The sequence below is a fragment of the Accipiter gentilis genome, chromosome 9 (genome assembly GCF_929443795.1).
Source record: "Accipiter gentilis chromosome 9, bAccGen1.1, whole genome shotgun sequence".
NCBI classification, from domain to species: domain Eukaryota; kingdom Metazoa; phylum Chordata; class Aves; order Accipitriformes; family Accipitridae; genus Astur; species Astur gentilis.
The window spans coordinates 21,637,907-21,653,571 of record NC_064888.1 but is presented as its reverse complement, the minus strand read 5'-3'; the positions used below and the strand labels follow the sequence as shown (position 1 = coordinate 21,653,571).

The following is a 15,665-nucleotide window of genomic DNA, read 5'->3' as shown; positions in this document are numbered from 1 at the left end:
CCAGTGCAGCTCCCCAGAGCAGGCAGACTCAGAGCTGGTGAGCTCCTAGTGACCTTGTGCCCCGTTTTGTGGCTGCTCCCACCAGGGTGGCATGGGGTGACGGACAGGCTCCCTGGGGACGACTGGTGCCAAATGGGCACGGATCTGCCCTGGGCCACCCATCCAAGTCTTATGACAATCACTGCCTGGCACTGCCAAGCTCTGTAGTGGAGTGAGCCAGGTGCATCTCCCGAGGGACTTGCAGGGTGTCAGAGCCACTTTCACCAGGGAAGTGTCTGGCCCACAGGTTTGAGCACAGAGCAGCTTCCCCCACTGCACACTGGCTGGGGGTGCTGGGAGGGTGGGAGGAAGGCACCCGAGAGCCCCCCGAGGCATGGGACAGCCTATCAGTGCTGCACAGGGCTCCCTTGGGGTGGGCAGCGCTGAGCAGCAAGGAGGCTTGCCCTTCGCGGAAGAAGGGGAGCCTCAAGGAGATTGGCCTGGGTAATTGGCTCAGGAGAGCAGGCCTCTTCAAAGTCAATTAGAGACTTTTAAAAATAAATCAGACTGGAACATTGCGAGGGCTGCCAGAAAATTTGGGCGAGGTCAGAGCTGCTTAACGTTCGTTGTTGATTAGATTCAACCAGCTTTTTGGTTGGGATAACTTCTGTACCGCTGAGTCAGACTGCTTCAGGGGCTAAGCCAAGAGTGTCTCCTAATGTGGCCATTTAAGGCATGGTGGGCTGAGAGCTGATGGGCAGCCTGAAGAAGACAGTACACCCCACTGTGAGCTGGGAGGCTGGGGGGCGGGGTTCATTCGTCTTCACCATTTCTCCCTCAATTTTCCCTTATGTGAAGTGCTTTGAAGTCAGTGGGTGGGAAAAAGTGAGTGAAGAAATTCTAGTCATTTTGTCTCGGGCAGAAACTACACTTGAGAGCAGCACAAGGAGTTTGTCCAGGTTAAAAAATTAGTGCAGATCTGTAGGACAGCATGTGATGTGTGTATGTTTCTGCTCCAAGTCTCTGCTACAGCTAAGCTTGGCAAAGCCTGAGCCCACACATGCAGTTTCACAGGCTCAGGGTGGGGGACTTCGGAGCAGTAGTCCTGCCTCTCCACATCCAGTTTGGACATGGGTTTGGGTGCCTTGGTCCAGTCATCAGTCACTGGAGCTGTCCTGTCACCCCACCTCTCCTCCAGCTGCATCCCCAAACCTTCCCTTAGCTCTCAGACCTGACCTCGGACTGTCTCTAACCAGTGTTGTTCATCCTGGGTCCCAGCAGTGAGTAGCTGGTCTCTGAAGCAGGGTGAGGAACCTGCATTTCCTGAGAAGCTGAACAAGGAGAGGTTCTGTAGGCAGACTAACATGGAGTGTCCCTTCCCATTGCAGTGACCACCCCCTGGGCCAGTTGGTTTCAGACTCGGACTCAGAGATGGACAGCGTGGAGCAGCTGGCCCTGGGTAGCACGGACACCCTCTCCAATGGGCACAAGGCTGACCTGGAGGCTGCCAAACGCCTAGCCAAGAGGCTCTACAACCTGGATGGCTTTAAAAAAGCAGATGTGGCCCGCCACTTGGGGAAGAAGTACGTGTGGGTATTCACAAGGAATGTTCTGTTCTGCAAGGGGCCCACCTGTATGTGCGGTACACCCACAGCTGCTACCTTTGTGGGGCACTGGGCTGGCAGGGCATAGCTGGCAGGACCCCAAAGCCCACTCCCTGTGATTGGTACATCTGTACCAGGTGTTCACTCTAAAGGTCTTAAAACCTAGGAGACGTCCAGGTTTTGGTACCTTCCTACCATGACTGCATCTTGGATGCTTCAGTAAGGTGTTGGGGCAGGGGGATGGCTAACTGACCTCTTGCGGGCCCTTCCAGCTCTAGCTTCTCCAGTTTCTCTTACATGCCCAGTATTCCCATTGGATCTGTTCATGACTCCTCTGAGTTTCATGGGAGTGTGGGGTGTCTCTGTCCTTGGCATGCTTCCCACATCCATGGGGAGCTCCAAGCCTCCTAGAATCCACCCCATCCCTGTGTGCCTTCGCCTGTCCCCATGGTCTGGTTGATCCCACTCTCGCCTCTCCCCCCCCCGCCTTTTCTATTTCAGCAATGAGTTCAGCAGGATGGTGGCAGGGGAGTACCTGAAGTTCTTCGTGTTCACGGGGATGAGCCTGGACCAGGCTCTCAGGTCAGGGCTGAATGCGTGTACATGTGTGCATGTGTGGTGGCCACCCCAGTGGGGTCCCAGCAGACTGTGCCCTCCGCAGTCACACAGAGATCTGCAGGAGCAGGGAGACCCTGTGATTCCCACCTGGAGATCCTCTTAGCTCTTAAATAGGGGAGGGTGTTTCCCAAAGTGGTCTCTCAGCTGCACAGCCAAGAAAGTGGTCTTAACTCAATGGTCAGTGCAGTCAGGTGACAGTCAGGTTCACCTGGGACTGGAATTCCAGGCCTTGAGCCCAGACCCTCCTGATGTTACCCCACCTCCTTTCCTGGTGTATTTCCTGGGGCTGGCTGTAGGTCTCTGCAATGTGCTGACTGGGGTATGGTGCTGTAGGCTTGGAGGGGAGTCCTGCAGCAGGTTGGGAGGGATGTGCAATGGCAGGGCTTCATCCAGCACACAGGGGAGTCTCCAAACCAGAAAGCACAGCTCCACTGTGGTGCAGGGTGGGTTGGAGAAGCTGCTGGTGAGCTTCATGTGTGACCAACGCTGCTGCTGCTTCTTCAGGTCCTTTCTGAAGGAGTTGGCCTTGATGGGAGAGACGCAAGAGCGGGAGCGAGTGCTGGCTCATTTTTCCCAGCGCTATTACGAGTGTAATCCCAATGCCATCTCTTCGGAGGGTAAGAAACTGTGCGTGTCTGTGTGTGCGTGTGTGTGCGTTTCAAGCGAGCTCATGCATTCATCATCTCGGTGAAGGTGCTCAAACTGAAACCAGAGAGCATGCTGAGAGCCTGTACTGACGCCTTAGGAGACAGCCCCAGTTATCTCCCGCAAATGACAGATGTGTTAGATTTTTATTTTTTAAAAAAAACTGCTGCGGTTGGATCATGCATAATTAGGGCTCAACCCGTCCTTAATTCTGACCTTGAGCAGATTAGCACAAGAGGCAAAAGAAGGCCCTCCTCACCAAATAGACCACAGCCTTCAGACCCTCAGCTCAGGGAATAGCCAGGTGAGAAAACTCGGGTGCCCAGCACTCGGGAAGCACAGACACCCACTTAGTACTGTTTCATGTCTCTGCACCTCTCCTGTGTGCAATCACGTGCTGGGTCTGCTCTGGGCTGGCTCTGGGGCAAGTGAGGTTCATGCTGCCTGGCTGGCAGAGGGCTGTGCCGGTCCCACCTTGCCATGCTAGATGCTCTGCAGGATTAGCCGCAGTATCACTGCCTGGCTGAAGGAGCTGCATGCTTGGAAGCGAGTTTGTATGCTCAGGTTTGGGACCAGCTTTAATTCAGTGGCCTCCTACCTACTTACCCACATGCTGCCAGCGCTGTGCTGACTGCTCTTGCCCCCATGTGCCTGGGGTGGGAGGAGCAGGCGAAGGGGGGCTCGGAGCCCCCATGCCCTGCCTGGCATGCTGAGGGGCTGGAGCACCAGCTGTGGGGCTGAGCTGGGGACTCTAATTCCTGTCTTGTGCTTGTGCTGCAGATGGAGCCCACACTCTCACCTGTGCTCTGATGCTACTAAACACAGATCTGCATGGACACGTAAGTTCCCACTGCCATCGGCCCCTTCTCTCTCTGCACTGTCTGACCCTGCTGCCCTGAACCATAGGTGCTGGGGGAAGAGTGAGGACTTGCAAGGACAGAGCCATGTGAGCAGGAGGCATGGGGCCCTGGTCACCCCTAACGTGTCTGGGGAGGAGGGAGGAGAAAGGCTGAATGAGAGGCTGGGCTGGCGAAGGAGAGAGTGGGGCTTTGGAGGAGGTGTGCTGAGCTGGAAGATGTGGAGATGGGATGAGGACAGAAAAGTGGACAGGGAGAGAAGGTGGGAGTGAGAGTCCAAAACCAGCTGCTATCAGAAGTGGGTAGCACCAACTTAGAAAAAGGAAGCTATTTAAAGCTTCTGGGGTCTAGGCAAAGCCAGCAGCAAGCACCTGCAAGCAGCCTCCCTGAGAACTGGCTGGTCTCTCACCCTGCTGCAGAAGTGGGGGGGTCTGTTCCTGGGCTCTGGGACCTACTCCAGCCAGCATCAGTCCCTGACCCAAAGGTAACCCCCACATTTCTCTCCCCCTGGCTCCCCCAGAACATTGGGAAGAGAATGTCCTGCTCTGACTTCATTGGCAACTTGGAGGGACTCAACGGAGGCACTGACTTCCCCAAGGAGCTGCTCAAGGTAAATTTGGTCACTCTTCCTGGCCAGCCAAGCAGCAGGAACAAAAGTGAGAGCTTTGGGCAGGATGACATGGATGGCTACGTGGGATGCAATGAATGTGTCCACTCTTATGGAGGAATGGTGTTGGTCCCTTGGCTCGCAGTTTTCCTCCTGCTTACTGAGGGGAATGTGGGCTGCCCCATTCCCCCAGGAGGATGCTGGAGCTCCAGCTGGGGTCCTGATTCCCTTGCTGCTCTTGCTGTGCCTGCATCGCAGGCAAGGGGGCACGTGTGGGGGCAGCTTACTAGGGTTGGTCTGCCCAGCTGCAGCCAGAGGCTTTGTGGTGTCAGCCCCATGGTACTCGGCTCTTCCTGGCTCCCTGGAGTACTGGACCCCAAAGCTGTGGCCAGGCCCTGGGACTGGAGCCATCTCTGGTGGCAGAGGGAACATTTCCGGTGACATGGGCAAGGCATGGCGATGGGGAGGGTAGGCTGGTGGTTAAAGACCCAGAGATGGAACTTACCGCACTGGTGTGATTGGGGGACTCCTGCCTTCTCCCTGCCTGCCTGACCCAGTTCCCAGCGGGGCTTGGCCAGGACAGGCAGTGTTCAGTGAGCACCTTTGGTCTTGGAATGCTGCGCTTCTCTGGCATTGCCTGCTCTCGGGAGGGTTTTCTGAGCTGCTGTCTCCCTGTCTCAGGCCCTGGGAATAGGCTTAGCTCCCATGGACAGCAACCATTGCTGTCGGTGAAGCACTATGGTTGGTAAATACTCATGATGTGGAAGATGGGTTTCCACAAGGTGCTGGAGCCACGATGGGGGGAGATAGTTGATGAAAAAAGGCAACAGAGGGTGAAAAGCTGAGCTCCCTTTTCAGCCTCTGTGGGTCTATTCCTGGCTGCGTCGCTCACCCCATCATTAAGGGGTTACCAGCAGCTCTCAATAGGGCTGTCCTCCCTCTCAGCCCACGCTTCACCATGAAAAGGAGTTACTGAAGAAAAATTCTCCTCTAATTTTAAACCCAGCTCCAGAAAAGGCTTTAAGCACCCGACATGGAATAGAAGCATCCAAAAGGAGGACCCTGAACCCCAGCCCTCCAGTACTGCTGCACCCTGGAGCATCTGAGTTCTGCAGGCTCCCTTTGCAGCTCCTGGCACCCCACGGTTGGGTAATCACACTTCAGGCACTGCCCCATCCCCGTTAAACTTCACCCCAAAATGTACTAGCAGTTTAAACACGTGAGATCAAGTTAGCCCATCAGATCCCAGCCAGTGGGAAATAGGGCAGAGAGGAAGTGTCACGAAGCTACAGCCTTTCTCTCATGGGTAGGGGCCAAGACCTTTGCTGGGTGTAAGAGAGTGGGGGGAGGCTGCAGCATAACCCTGCACAGCTCTGCCTGCAGCCCAGCAGCGGGGAGGCTGCTCTGCTAAAAATGGCCTGTTCCCTCTGCAGCTGCAGTGCTTCCCACCGCTGCTTTTCAGCCGCCTCTGTACAGGAGCCATGCTGGGGAGGGGGAAGCGAAAGGCAGCATGAGGAGCCACATGCAGGGCAGGCTGCAGCTCCTCGCCTGAAGCACCGCTCTGCTTCAGGGAGCCCCTGCCCCTACAAGGGGGAGCAGGGTCCTGGGGTGCGTGAGATGGGAAAAGTGCTGTTGGCCTGTGCTGGGGAGGGGGCTGGCAAGGAGTGGCACCTGAAGGGGCTGTGCCTCTCCTGGGCAGCCTTTGCCGGGCTCAGCCAGAGAAGACACCCTCTCCCTTCTGCCCGCTGCTTTTGGCCACTCGGTGCTTTGGTCCCCGCACAGGCTTAGGGGGCAGTGAAATGGGGAAAGGCTCTCCCACTGCCTTCCCTGTGTCAGCCTGCGCTAGCCCTGTTACCCCAGGTAGGATGCTGCTTCCTCAGTGGACTTGGCTGGCAGGCCGTGCCTGGGGACTGAGGCTCCTATGCAAGCCTGCTGCACAGCCGGCTGGCTAATTTTAGCGCTCCAGGAGCACACGCATTTCCTAAGGGCAGCAGGGGAGGGGAAGGGCTGGCAGGCTTCACAGGAGCTTCCCAAAGCTCAGGCCTGGGTCTTGGGCAGCTCCAGCAGTGCAGAAGAAGGGTCCTGGGGGCTCTTCCAATCCTGCCTGGGGAGACAGCGTAGGCTGCTACCCCACAGGCTTCAGAGCTGGAGGGCTCCTCACCCACAGCACTCGCCACCAGGGAATGGGGACAGCAGGGCAGGTCCTAGGTGGCTGCAGGGGACACAAGGCCATCATCCCCTCTGACTCTGGGAGCGGCATTGCGAACAGACCCGTGGGGAGCCTGGGCACACCCCTTGTCTCTGGCTGAAGGGAGTCCCAAGATAAACGCAGCATGATGCCTGAGAGCGGGAGGCAGCTTGAGTCAGACAAGAACTTTATCTGCTACCAGATAATACATGTAAACAATCCCAGTTTTATGCAGAAGAAACGAAAACACTTGAAAGCCTGTGCTTTCACAGCTGAGCACCGCATCCCCCTCACTGGCAGTGCCTTGCTGTGCCCTGCACAGCACTGCTGGTAGAGCTAAGGCAGTGATGCCTTACTGGCACTGCTGCTGGAAACCCTTTTCTCTGGCTCTGAGGGCTCCTCTGGAGAATCGTACGCGGCAGGCAGGGCTGCCCAGGTCTCCATTTCAGGTGTCCTCCCCACTGGGGCAGGGAGCCATGCTGGGGGTATAAGAACCCGTATAACAGCATGCCTGAGGGTGCCCATGTCTGCAGGCTTGGACCTGAACTCCTGTGGCCAAATGAAGGCACCTGTCCACACAGCAAGGAAGTAGGCGAAGCAGGACATCCTGGAGCTGGTGGTATTTTGGTTAGCTCTTGAGATGTTGCTCTTCTCTTGTTGATGTGATTTTAGCCTAGACCCCCTGGGATTTCACTCACTGTTGCTGGTTGTCTGTTATATTTCAGATGTGGATTTGACCTTTACATGATTGATCAGTTTGTTCCCCACTTTCCTTACTCTTTTAGCTTAACCTTGTGCTTTGCTGGCTGGCAGCAACACAGTATGGCCAAATCAGACCTCATTTCTCCTCAGTGCTGCTTAGCGATTACAGGAGTGAGCCAGATCTGTGCTGCCTTCCAGCCTAGGAGCCCAGAGCACTTCACAGATTTTAATGAATTAAGCTTGACAATGCAGTCGGGTCCCCGGGGGAGGAAGGTAGGATGGGCCCCCACCTTCCAGCTTGGAGGCACAGCAGCAAAGCTCAGACGCTCAGAGTGCTGGGTAAGTGATTAGCAATGTGGGAAGAAAGCCCGGGTCCCACCTCTGAGCTGTTATCACAGGAACGCTTGCTCAGTCTAATCCCCCGGGCTATTTTTTTTTTTTTGCCTGTTTCCCCTGGGTGCAATGCACTGCCCTGCCCCTGTCTCCCGTGGCTCGCCCCGGCCTCAGGGGTGGCACGGCACGTCTGATGGGCCAGGCACCCATGCCCCCTCCCTCGCAAGTTTTGCCCAGTGATCCCTATGCCAAGCAGTTAGGACAGAGTGGAAAATTTCCGCTTCTCCACTGGCTGCATCTCCTACTCAGTCAAACCTAACTAAATTACACATCGATCCTCATGCCTTCTGCAAGGATGCCCAGCCCTCTTGACGGGAACAGCTGCCTGGAGCACCTATGTCCTGCCCTTAACCAGCTGAGCGGCTTCAGCTACTGCTTTTTGTGGCCTTACCTCGAAAGGACGGGCAGGAGGGTTAAGCGTGGGGTAGGCACTGAAGATGGAAGATCTGAGCACATCTCCGCTGGGCCCATCTCCTGCCAGCTCAGCCCTTTGGAGGTCCCTGGTGCGGGCTGGGCTGCCGCAGCAGCTTTGGAGCTTTCCCAGCTGGCACAGAGTGGAGGTGCCGCCTGGCCGCTGGAGCCAGGAGGTGTCACCTCCGCCGCTGCCCCCCAGCCCCGTGAGCCCAGGAGGCTCCAGCCACCTGCTCCCGCTCTCCCTGCTGGGACGGAAAGGAGGCAGGGACGGCCAGCTGGTGCCCCGGGGGCATCAGTGCCGGGGACGGTGTCCTACTGGCGCGGGGTGCTGGCCGCTGCCTCCGCGGGCCCGGCTCCACCGTTCGGCCCGGCCCGGCCCGGCCCGCCTCGGCTCGGCCCGCCTCGGCTCGGCCGGGCGCCGCGGGTCGCCATTGGCTGCGGCGGGCGGGGCGGGGCGGGGCGGGGCCCCGCCCCTGTCGGGCAGCAGCCGCCGAGTCCTGCCCGGCGCGGCCCGGCTTCAACAGGCGGCGGCGGCGGAGCGGGCCGCGGCAGGCAGGGCAGGCAGGGCCGGGCAGGGCCGCCGGGCACCCCGCCACCGCCCCCGCCGCCGCCGGCAGGATGATCGGCGTCAACAGCATCAACAGCAGCGCGGGGCGCATGCGGTCCCGCTCCATGTGCTCGGTGCGCTACGGGCGCAACTACCGCGGCGTGGAGACCTTCTGCTACGGCTGGCCCCAGCGCTCCCGCACCCTCAAGCCGGTGCTCTACACCGACCTGGTGGTCAGCCGCCTCCAGAGCCGCCGCAAGAAGAAGCCGGTAAGCGGCGGGGCCGGCGGAGCGGGCGGCGCCGCGGGGGGATGCGCAGTGCCCTGCGCCCCGGCGGGGACACGGGCGGGCGGACGGACGGACGGACACGCCCGGACAGCGGCCGGCCGGCCCGCCGGCCCGCCCGCCCGCTGCGAGAGCCTCAGCCCTGGCGTGGATGTAGCGAGCAGCCAGCCCCATCTCCCTCCCCTGCCTGCTTTCTGCGGAGCCGGGTGCCCATCAGACCCCCGCCGCCCGAGGGTCCCCCTCTCCGACCCTGCCATTCTCCCCCCATCCCACCCCGAGCACGAGGGTAGCGGGAGCACGGCGAGACCTGGGTGACATTGCGCCGCTTACCGTGGTTTGACAGCAACGCTTGCTCGAAAACATCGCTGCGAGAAGAATCCAGGACAGAGCCGTACCGCTGGGACCAGCCCTCCAGCTTAGCATAAGTGACAAGCTCTGCGGGCTCCCCGCCAAGGGCTGCGCTGAGCCGTGTCAGCCCGGCCACGGCAGACTGGCACCCGGCTGGGGTGGCGGGGAGAGCCCGCAAGGCAGCGCAGAGGGGCAGCCCCGCAGCCCCGGCTCCCAGCCGAGTGGAGCTGGAGGGGAAGGAGCGGCTGCCTGGACACAAAGGGCTTTTTACCGCCAAGAGCTTGCTCGCTGTGAGCCCACATCCGATCGGGAGGTGTTACACTGGTGTGCATCGGTCCTAGGTGGGGAGAAGCGAACAGGGTGTCTCTGGGCACGTCCTACCTCGGTCGGGTGCCTGCCTCCGACGCGGCAGCGAGAGAAGAGTCCTCACCGGCCCCTGCTTTGCAGGCAGGCTGGGGCAAAGCAAGCAGGAGTACCCCAGAGCCGCCTGGGCTGCCCCCGTGGTCAAAACCAGCCCGGTGGGGACATCAGGGCCGTGCCAAGCAGCGATGCTGTCATAGCGCAGTACGGTCTGGGGGCAGCATTAAGTTGTGACGCACTCACTCAGATGGAAGCATGCAGTTGGAAGGGAGACGTTTGGTCGCTGCTTCATGTGCGGTGGGGCTGCACTGGGAGGGATAGAGGGGTCTCCCATCCTGGGGGTGGTAGTTGGCTGGACAAGGAATGTTTTAAAAGAGGTTGGTGCAGCTGATGATGTTGCCGAGTCAAAAGTGTGGGGCAGGGATGGGTGGCTGTCTCCCAGTGCCTGCTGTTGCTGCCTGCAGCAGGGTGGAAGGTGACACACAGGACACTGTACCTGTGGCAGCCCATCCTACGGGGAAAAAAGTCTGTCCCCAAGTCACTCTGCTCTGTGTGCACACAGGAGTCCCTCTGCAGTGGAGGGGAGGGGGGGACATGGGGTGTGCGCAGAAGGGTTGGTGTGTGCCAGTTGATGAGTTGTTCTTGAGCATGGGGGTTGTGCATGCTGGGCAGGCAGCAGATGGGGGGGGTGGGGGGTGCCGCAAAGGTGAATTAGGGACCTGACATAGGTACGGTTCCAACTGACACACAGCCCTGATCCGACTGTGCTGTTTGTATCTGCGCAGCTGGTGGGTCTGGGTGCCTGGGGGACCTGACGGAGCTTTGTGGCTGGGTGTAGAGAAAGGTATTTTGCGAAGGAAAAGTTGGGGAAAGCCAGCAATTGAGCTCTCGTATTGAAATGCTGCCAGGCACAGAGAGAGGGAGAAGGACTGCAGGGAGGGTGCTTGGTGGCTGTGAAGTCTGTCTCGCAGAATGTCATGCAGCCGTGGCTGGTCACAGGGCCAGCAGGACGAAGAGGAGCCTTGACCTGCACAGGGCATCTTGCAGCACTGAGAGCTGAGCACTGTGTTGCTTAGCACAGGAACTAGCAGACTGGAAAGGGGACATGTCTGTAAGAGTTATGATCCATAAAACAGGCACCTCAGAAAGGGTTAAAACCTTCTACTGGATGCCTAAATTCCTGCCTTAACCCTCCTCTGTTACTTGAGTGCTGGGCTACAACCCTTGGTACAGTCCCATCTGTGCCAAAGCTCTGTCCAGGCCAGCTTGCTGCCCGGCTCCCCAAACCAGCACTCCCCTCTGGTCTCCTCTGAGCTGAGGAGCTGAAGGGGGACATCTTCTCCCTGCCCTGCTTGCGTAGGGCTGTCCCCAGCAGGGCTGGTGCTAAGGCTGCGCTGGAGCATCAGAGCCACCTGCCTCTTGCCCAGTGCAGCCCCCCACCCCTCCTGGAGACGTTTGCTAGAGAAGGACTCAGGGACGTCCCCTAAGCCCACTTTTGGGAGGGAGCGCACCAAAGAAAGATGTTGTTGATTCAGTTGGAAATCCCTCTGGGACAGTATATTCCTAGGTCTCTACGGTGTTGCGCATGTCTAGGGCAGAGCTGGCTGGCTGGCCTGGCATGCTGCAGCAGTGAGCTCATAACCCGGCGATGACAAAGAACCCCAATCACACTTCGGGTCGGCCATGGTGGCATGGGGCCAGGGCCCTGCATTCTCTTGGGCAGTGCTTGCAAGTTCAGAGGTGCCAAGAGGTGCTGTCCTTTTGGCCCAGAGGGAATGAATCCATGGAGCAGACAGCCTGGAGAGAGGGACCTGCTGAGTGATGACACTGGTGTCTCTGGTCTCTGCTGACATTGTTGTGAGTTAGGCTTCAGGAGCCTGTGCCACCTGTGCTTCCCCAGCAGAAATGGTATGTGCACCAAAAAGCCCAGAGTTTAGTGGACTGACAGGCAGTGGTACTGCCATGGGACCAGAAAAGCAGGATGCTTTGTGGCTGGACTTGGGCTGAGTCCACCAGCTTTGTTCCTGAGACCGGTGTCAGCTGGGGGTGGCATTTAGCCAAGCAGAGTCTTGGCAGGATTTAAGCGTAGACGTAAAGCTTTGCATTGCCTTCTCAATCCCCCCAGTCACCCTGTTTGTCTCTCACTGTCCCCCCACACAGGAGTGCTGAGCAGCCCCTGCTCCCTGTCTCTGAGGTGGGGGTACTTGGCAGCTTCTGCCCACAACAGGCTTGTGAGATGCTGCCAGGACTTGTAGCAGGGCGGCTGGAACCTTTTGAAGCCACAAGGCAGTTCAGCCTTTGAAGTGTTCACTGACAGTCCCAGCGCTCAGGTTTTTGTAGTGCAGTGCTCTGCTGGGCTGTTCTCTGGCACTGTGCCATCCAGAATTACTCCTCAAGCAACTTCTGACAACAGTTCATTTACTTGGTGTTTAGCAGCAATCCTCCCACAAGCCCTGCGTGGGGCTGGGGACCTGGGGGCCACAGTCCCCTCTGGTATGGTGCCTCACCCTGCCTTCCAAAATCCCCACTCAGCTGGCTCACGTCTCTCTTCCTTGTGGACAGGGAGCTGACTGACCCCTTTCTCTATTGCCACTGAGCCGGGTGGAAGCCAAGCCACGCATCCCATTCTGCCTGCTCTTTCGAGGAGCTTTTCCGCAGTTTCCAGTCCCCATTTCTCTGTGCCATTTTTTCAGTCTCCTTTTTGTGACTGTTGGTTCTCAGCATCTTTCGGCTGCATCCCCAGCAGTGAGTAAGATCCCTTCCCTTCTGTTTCCCGTGGTGACTCCTTATCATCTACATTGCTCTGAAATGCGTGCTTCTCCCCCTGCTCTGCTCCCAAGTTATGTTCTGCAGGACTTTGGATTGGTTTTTTTCCTGCAGGCTCTTCTCTAGGTCTCTTTGCAACCTGTGCTCCTCTGGCCACTTCGCTGCCAGCCTGCTGGTGGGTACCCCCTGCTCACACCTCAGCATCCTGCCCCTCTGGCACTTGGTCTGCATAAATGGGGCTGGGGTCTAATTGCCTCTCAGGTGTGAGGCTGTGCCCCCTCCATGAGCCCCCTGTCTTCCCGGGAGAAAACTGAACCCTGCTTTCTGCCTGCTAGATTGGGGCAGTTCCTCTGAGAAGCAAGCTGGTGCTATGCCAGTGTTTCCCCAACGGGAAAGTGTGGGAGAAGCTGGGTCCCCACTCCGTCCTGGCCGCTGCGCCTCTTGGGGGAGTGGTGGATGTCCCTTCCCCAGACACTGCTGGGCCCTGTCTGCTGGCTAGCTTTCCTGGGCCCCTACAGGCCTCCAGTTGTACTTTCTCAGCCACCAGCAAGATCTCTCAGCAGCAGTCTCTGGCCCAGTGATGGATGTTGACAGCTGCCTGAACAGCCTGTGCGAGACTTGATTATTTTCCTCCAAGGATGATGCCTTCCAGATCTTGCTCCAAAGCCCTCTGCGAGCACTGTCTTGAAGCCCTCACTGGAGCCTCTCCGGCTGCAGAGCCGTGCTGAGTGCTTCTGGCTTGTGCCCAGCTCAGACTGGACAAACACTTGGGAGTGGGGATCTGGAGCATCCCGCTGCAGGCAAGCTTAGCTTGTTCCTGTGCTTAGATGGAGGCAGTAGGTCCTGCCTTGCTCAACTCAGTGGTGTTTGGGTCCCCAGGGGGGGCAGGGTGCTTCGGGCTTGCTGGGGAGGGGGTAGGGACAGGCCACAGCCATTCCAAGCAGCAGCAGCCCAGCAGTAGGCAAACACCATCCTGCCTTGACCAGCCACAAGGTTCTCTGAGGGCCTCATGAATGACAGCGTGCTGGTGTCTCTGCCAGTGCCACGCTGAAGTCTCTCTGGAAGTCTAAGTGTGCTCCTGCAGGAGGATCACATCGCTACAGAGCACTGGGTGCTGCCACGAATCGACCACTGCCAGCCCAGGGCAGGTGGCCGATGGCAGGGAGGTCGCTGGCTGTGGTGTGTTGTGGCACGGAGCCTGCTGGATGCCCTGGAGCAGGCTGAGGTCTCACCGAGCAAGGTGCAGACATGCACCATCGAAGTCTGGCCCAAAGGCTTGCTCGTCTGGGGCCCAGGCCTCCTGAAGGCTATCCTTTTGGCCAGCATAGGTCACCTTGGAGCAGGGAGAAGCAGCTCTCCCAAGGACTTGGAAATGTTCAGTGCGCCTCGCCATCGTGCTGCTAATGCTGTGCCACTGTCACAGGCAGGTAAAGAGGGAGGAGAAGAGGGGAGACAGCCAGGGCTGTCCCCAGCACCGTGCCTGCCGTGTGTGTGGGCTTGCAGGTACCCAGAAGAAGGTGTCTGTAGGCCTGAAACAAGGTCAGTCGGCTGGCCCAGCCAGAACAGGGCTGGACCAGGATGAACTGACCTGGGGTTGCCTTAACCTCTAGTGCCTCTGAGTCAGCCTAATGTGCCCCCTCCATCCCCCAGAGCAGCCCCCTGGCCCAGCACCACTCTCCTGCTGACAGCCCCACTCTTCTCTCTGCAGGCGCTGTATGGCTCCATCAAGAATGAGAAGCTGCAGTGGGCCATGTGAGTAACCCCCCCCAGGGGAATACTGACGGCTGGGCAGACAGTGGGGCCACGCTGCTGGTGCGGGAGGTTTCCTCACCCCTGACGCCCTCCTCACCAGAGCATCACCCTGCCCCAGAGGCAGCACCAGCCGTGATGCTGCAGGGCAGGTGCTCCTGCGGGGATGTGGGAGGGAGAGGGAGCTTGGGCTGGGCTGAGCTGGGGGTGCAGGCAACAGCACCTCCATGGGTACCCTGCCCCGGTGTGCTGGGGGAAGGCTGCCTGAGGCGAGTTCCCTGCAGCTTTGGTGTTGGTTCATGCCTTGGCGGCTGTGCCTGGGGTGGGAGCAGGCAGGCTCTGGGGGGACCGTAGCTGTGCTGGGGCCCTGCAAGGTGCCCGCACCCTCGCCCACAGCTGCCATCTCCAGCAGCAGGAGCGGCAGCGCCCGCGCTGCGGGGATTAATCAGCCCGGCGGTACCGCCAGCACTGAGCCAATGCGCTCGGGCTGCTGCCATGGAGACGCCGGCAGATGCTGAGGGGTTTAATTAGCAGCGAGCAGGTCTGAGGGAGGGGGGAGGCAGCAGCTCTGGGCTCCCACATCTTCCTGCCGGGCAGGGGGAGCGGCACCGATGCGGTCTGCCCACGGCAGCCTGCCCGCGGCACAAGGGGCCTGTGACCTGGAGGCAGAGGGTGAGCAGGGGCCTGCCACCTCCTGCTGCAGGGGCTGCCTACATCCTGCCCGCACCTGCTCCTGCCCCGGGCTGGTGCTGCCTGCAGGGTCCCAACACCCCTTTGCTGGTGGCTCTGAGCCCCATAGTCCGACTGCTGCCCTGAAGGTGTGGGGACCATAGCCTGGGACTTTCTCTGGGGGGGGGTCCCTTCTAGACCCTCTCTCCTGCCAGCCAGGGACCTGCTAGCCCATATACCACAGGCTGGGGGGGCTGTGGTAGTGCCAAGCCTCAGGGTGCTGCTCTTCCATGGCCTCTGGCTCATCAGCCTGGCTGGCATCAGTCCCAGTTCTGTCCAAAAAGGTTCCTCGCTCCCTGGGGCAGCCAGGGGCCCCACCGTGAACCGGCAGCCTTGTCTTTCAAGGGGACAGGCAGCACCGCAGCTGCCTAGAGGGGCAGGGGCATGGGGCATGGCTGGGTTTGGGATGCTCACCAATGGTGATGGGAGGCTGCTCAGCCCAGTCTGCTGCTCCCGGCCTCCCTTTCAGAAGTCAGGCCTGAAAGTGGCACCGGCAAGTGGGAGGCTTGGTATTTGCTGTCCCCAGCAAGGTAACAAACCCTTTCCTCACCCAAATCTGTGCCTGGCAGAGATGAGGAGGAGCTGAGAAAGTCCCTTTCGGAGCTGGCAGACCCCAACCCGAAGTCCATCAAGCGCATCAGCAGCTGCAGTAACCCCTTTCTGGACTTTTCCCAAGATTCCAGCATCGCCACCTACAAGCATGGACTGTTAGTGCGCAAGATCCATGCTGATCCAGACTGCAAGAAAAGTAGGTGACTGGGGAGCCCATGGGAGGGACTCGGGGCAAGAGGGCACCAGTGAGCTCCAGAAAACCAAGGGGGGAGCAGGGCAGGAGTCACTATGTGACATCTGACTGTAGCATCATGCCAGCCTCC

At 59.1% G+C, this 15,665-nt stretch overlaps 1 protein-coding gene across 6 annotated transcripts in view; it reads left to right on the top strand.

The window, feature by feature from the left end:
* The window catches only part of PSD (pleckstrin and Sec7 domain containing), a 46,862-nt gene that overhangs the window by 26,169 nt on the left and 5,028 nt on the right, over window positions 1-15,665 (top strand). For 4 of the 6 annotated variants that reach the window (XM_049810958.1, XM_049810961.1, XM_049810957.1 and 1 more), the window contains exons 6-12: window positions 1,368-1,568; window positions 2,085-2,165; window positions 2,706-2,818; window positions 3,627-3,685; window positions 4,224-4,313; window positions 14,021-14,064; window positions 15,360-15,538. In XM_049810958.1, the coding sequence (XP_049666915.1) occupies window positions 1,368-1,568; window positions 2,085-2,165; window positions 2,706-2,818; window positions 3,627-3,685; window positions 4,224-4,313; window positions 14,021-14,064; window positions 15,360-15,538 (767 nt within the window). The remainder of the gene's footprint in view (window positions 1-1,367; window positions 1,569-2,084; window positions 2,166-2,705; window positions 2,819-3,626; window positions 3,686-4,223; window positions 4,314-14,020; window positions 14,065-15,359; window positions 15,539-15,665) is intronic. The other 2 variants (XM_049810962.1, XM_049810960.1) reach the window with 1 other exon arrangement.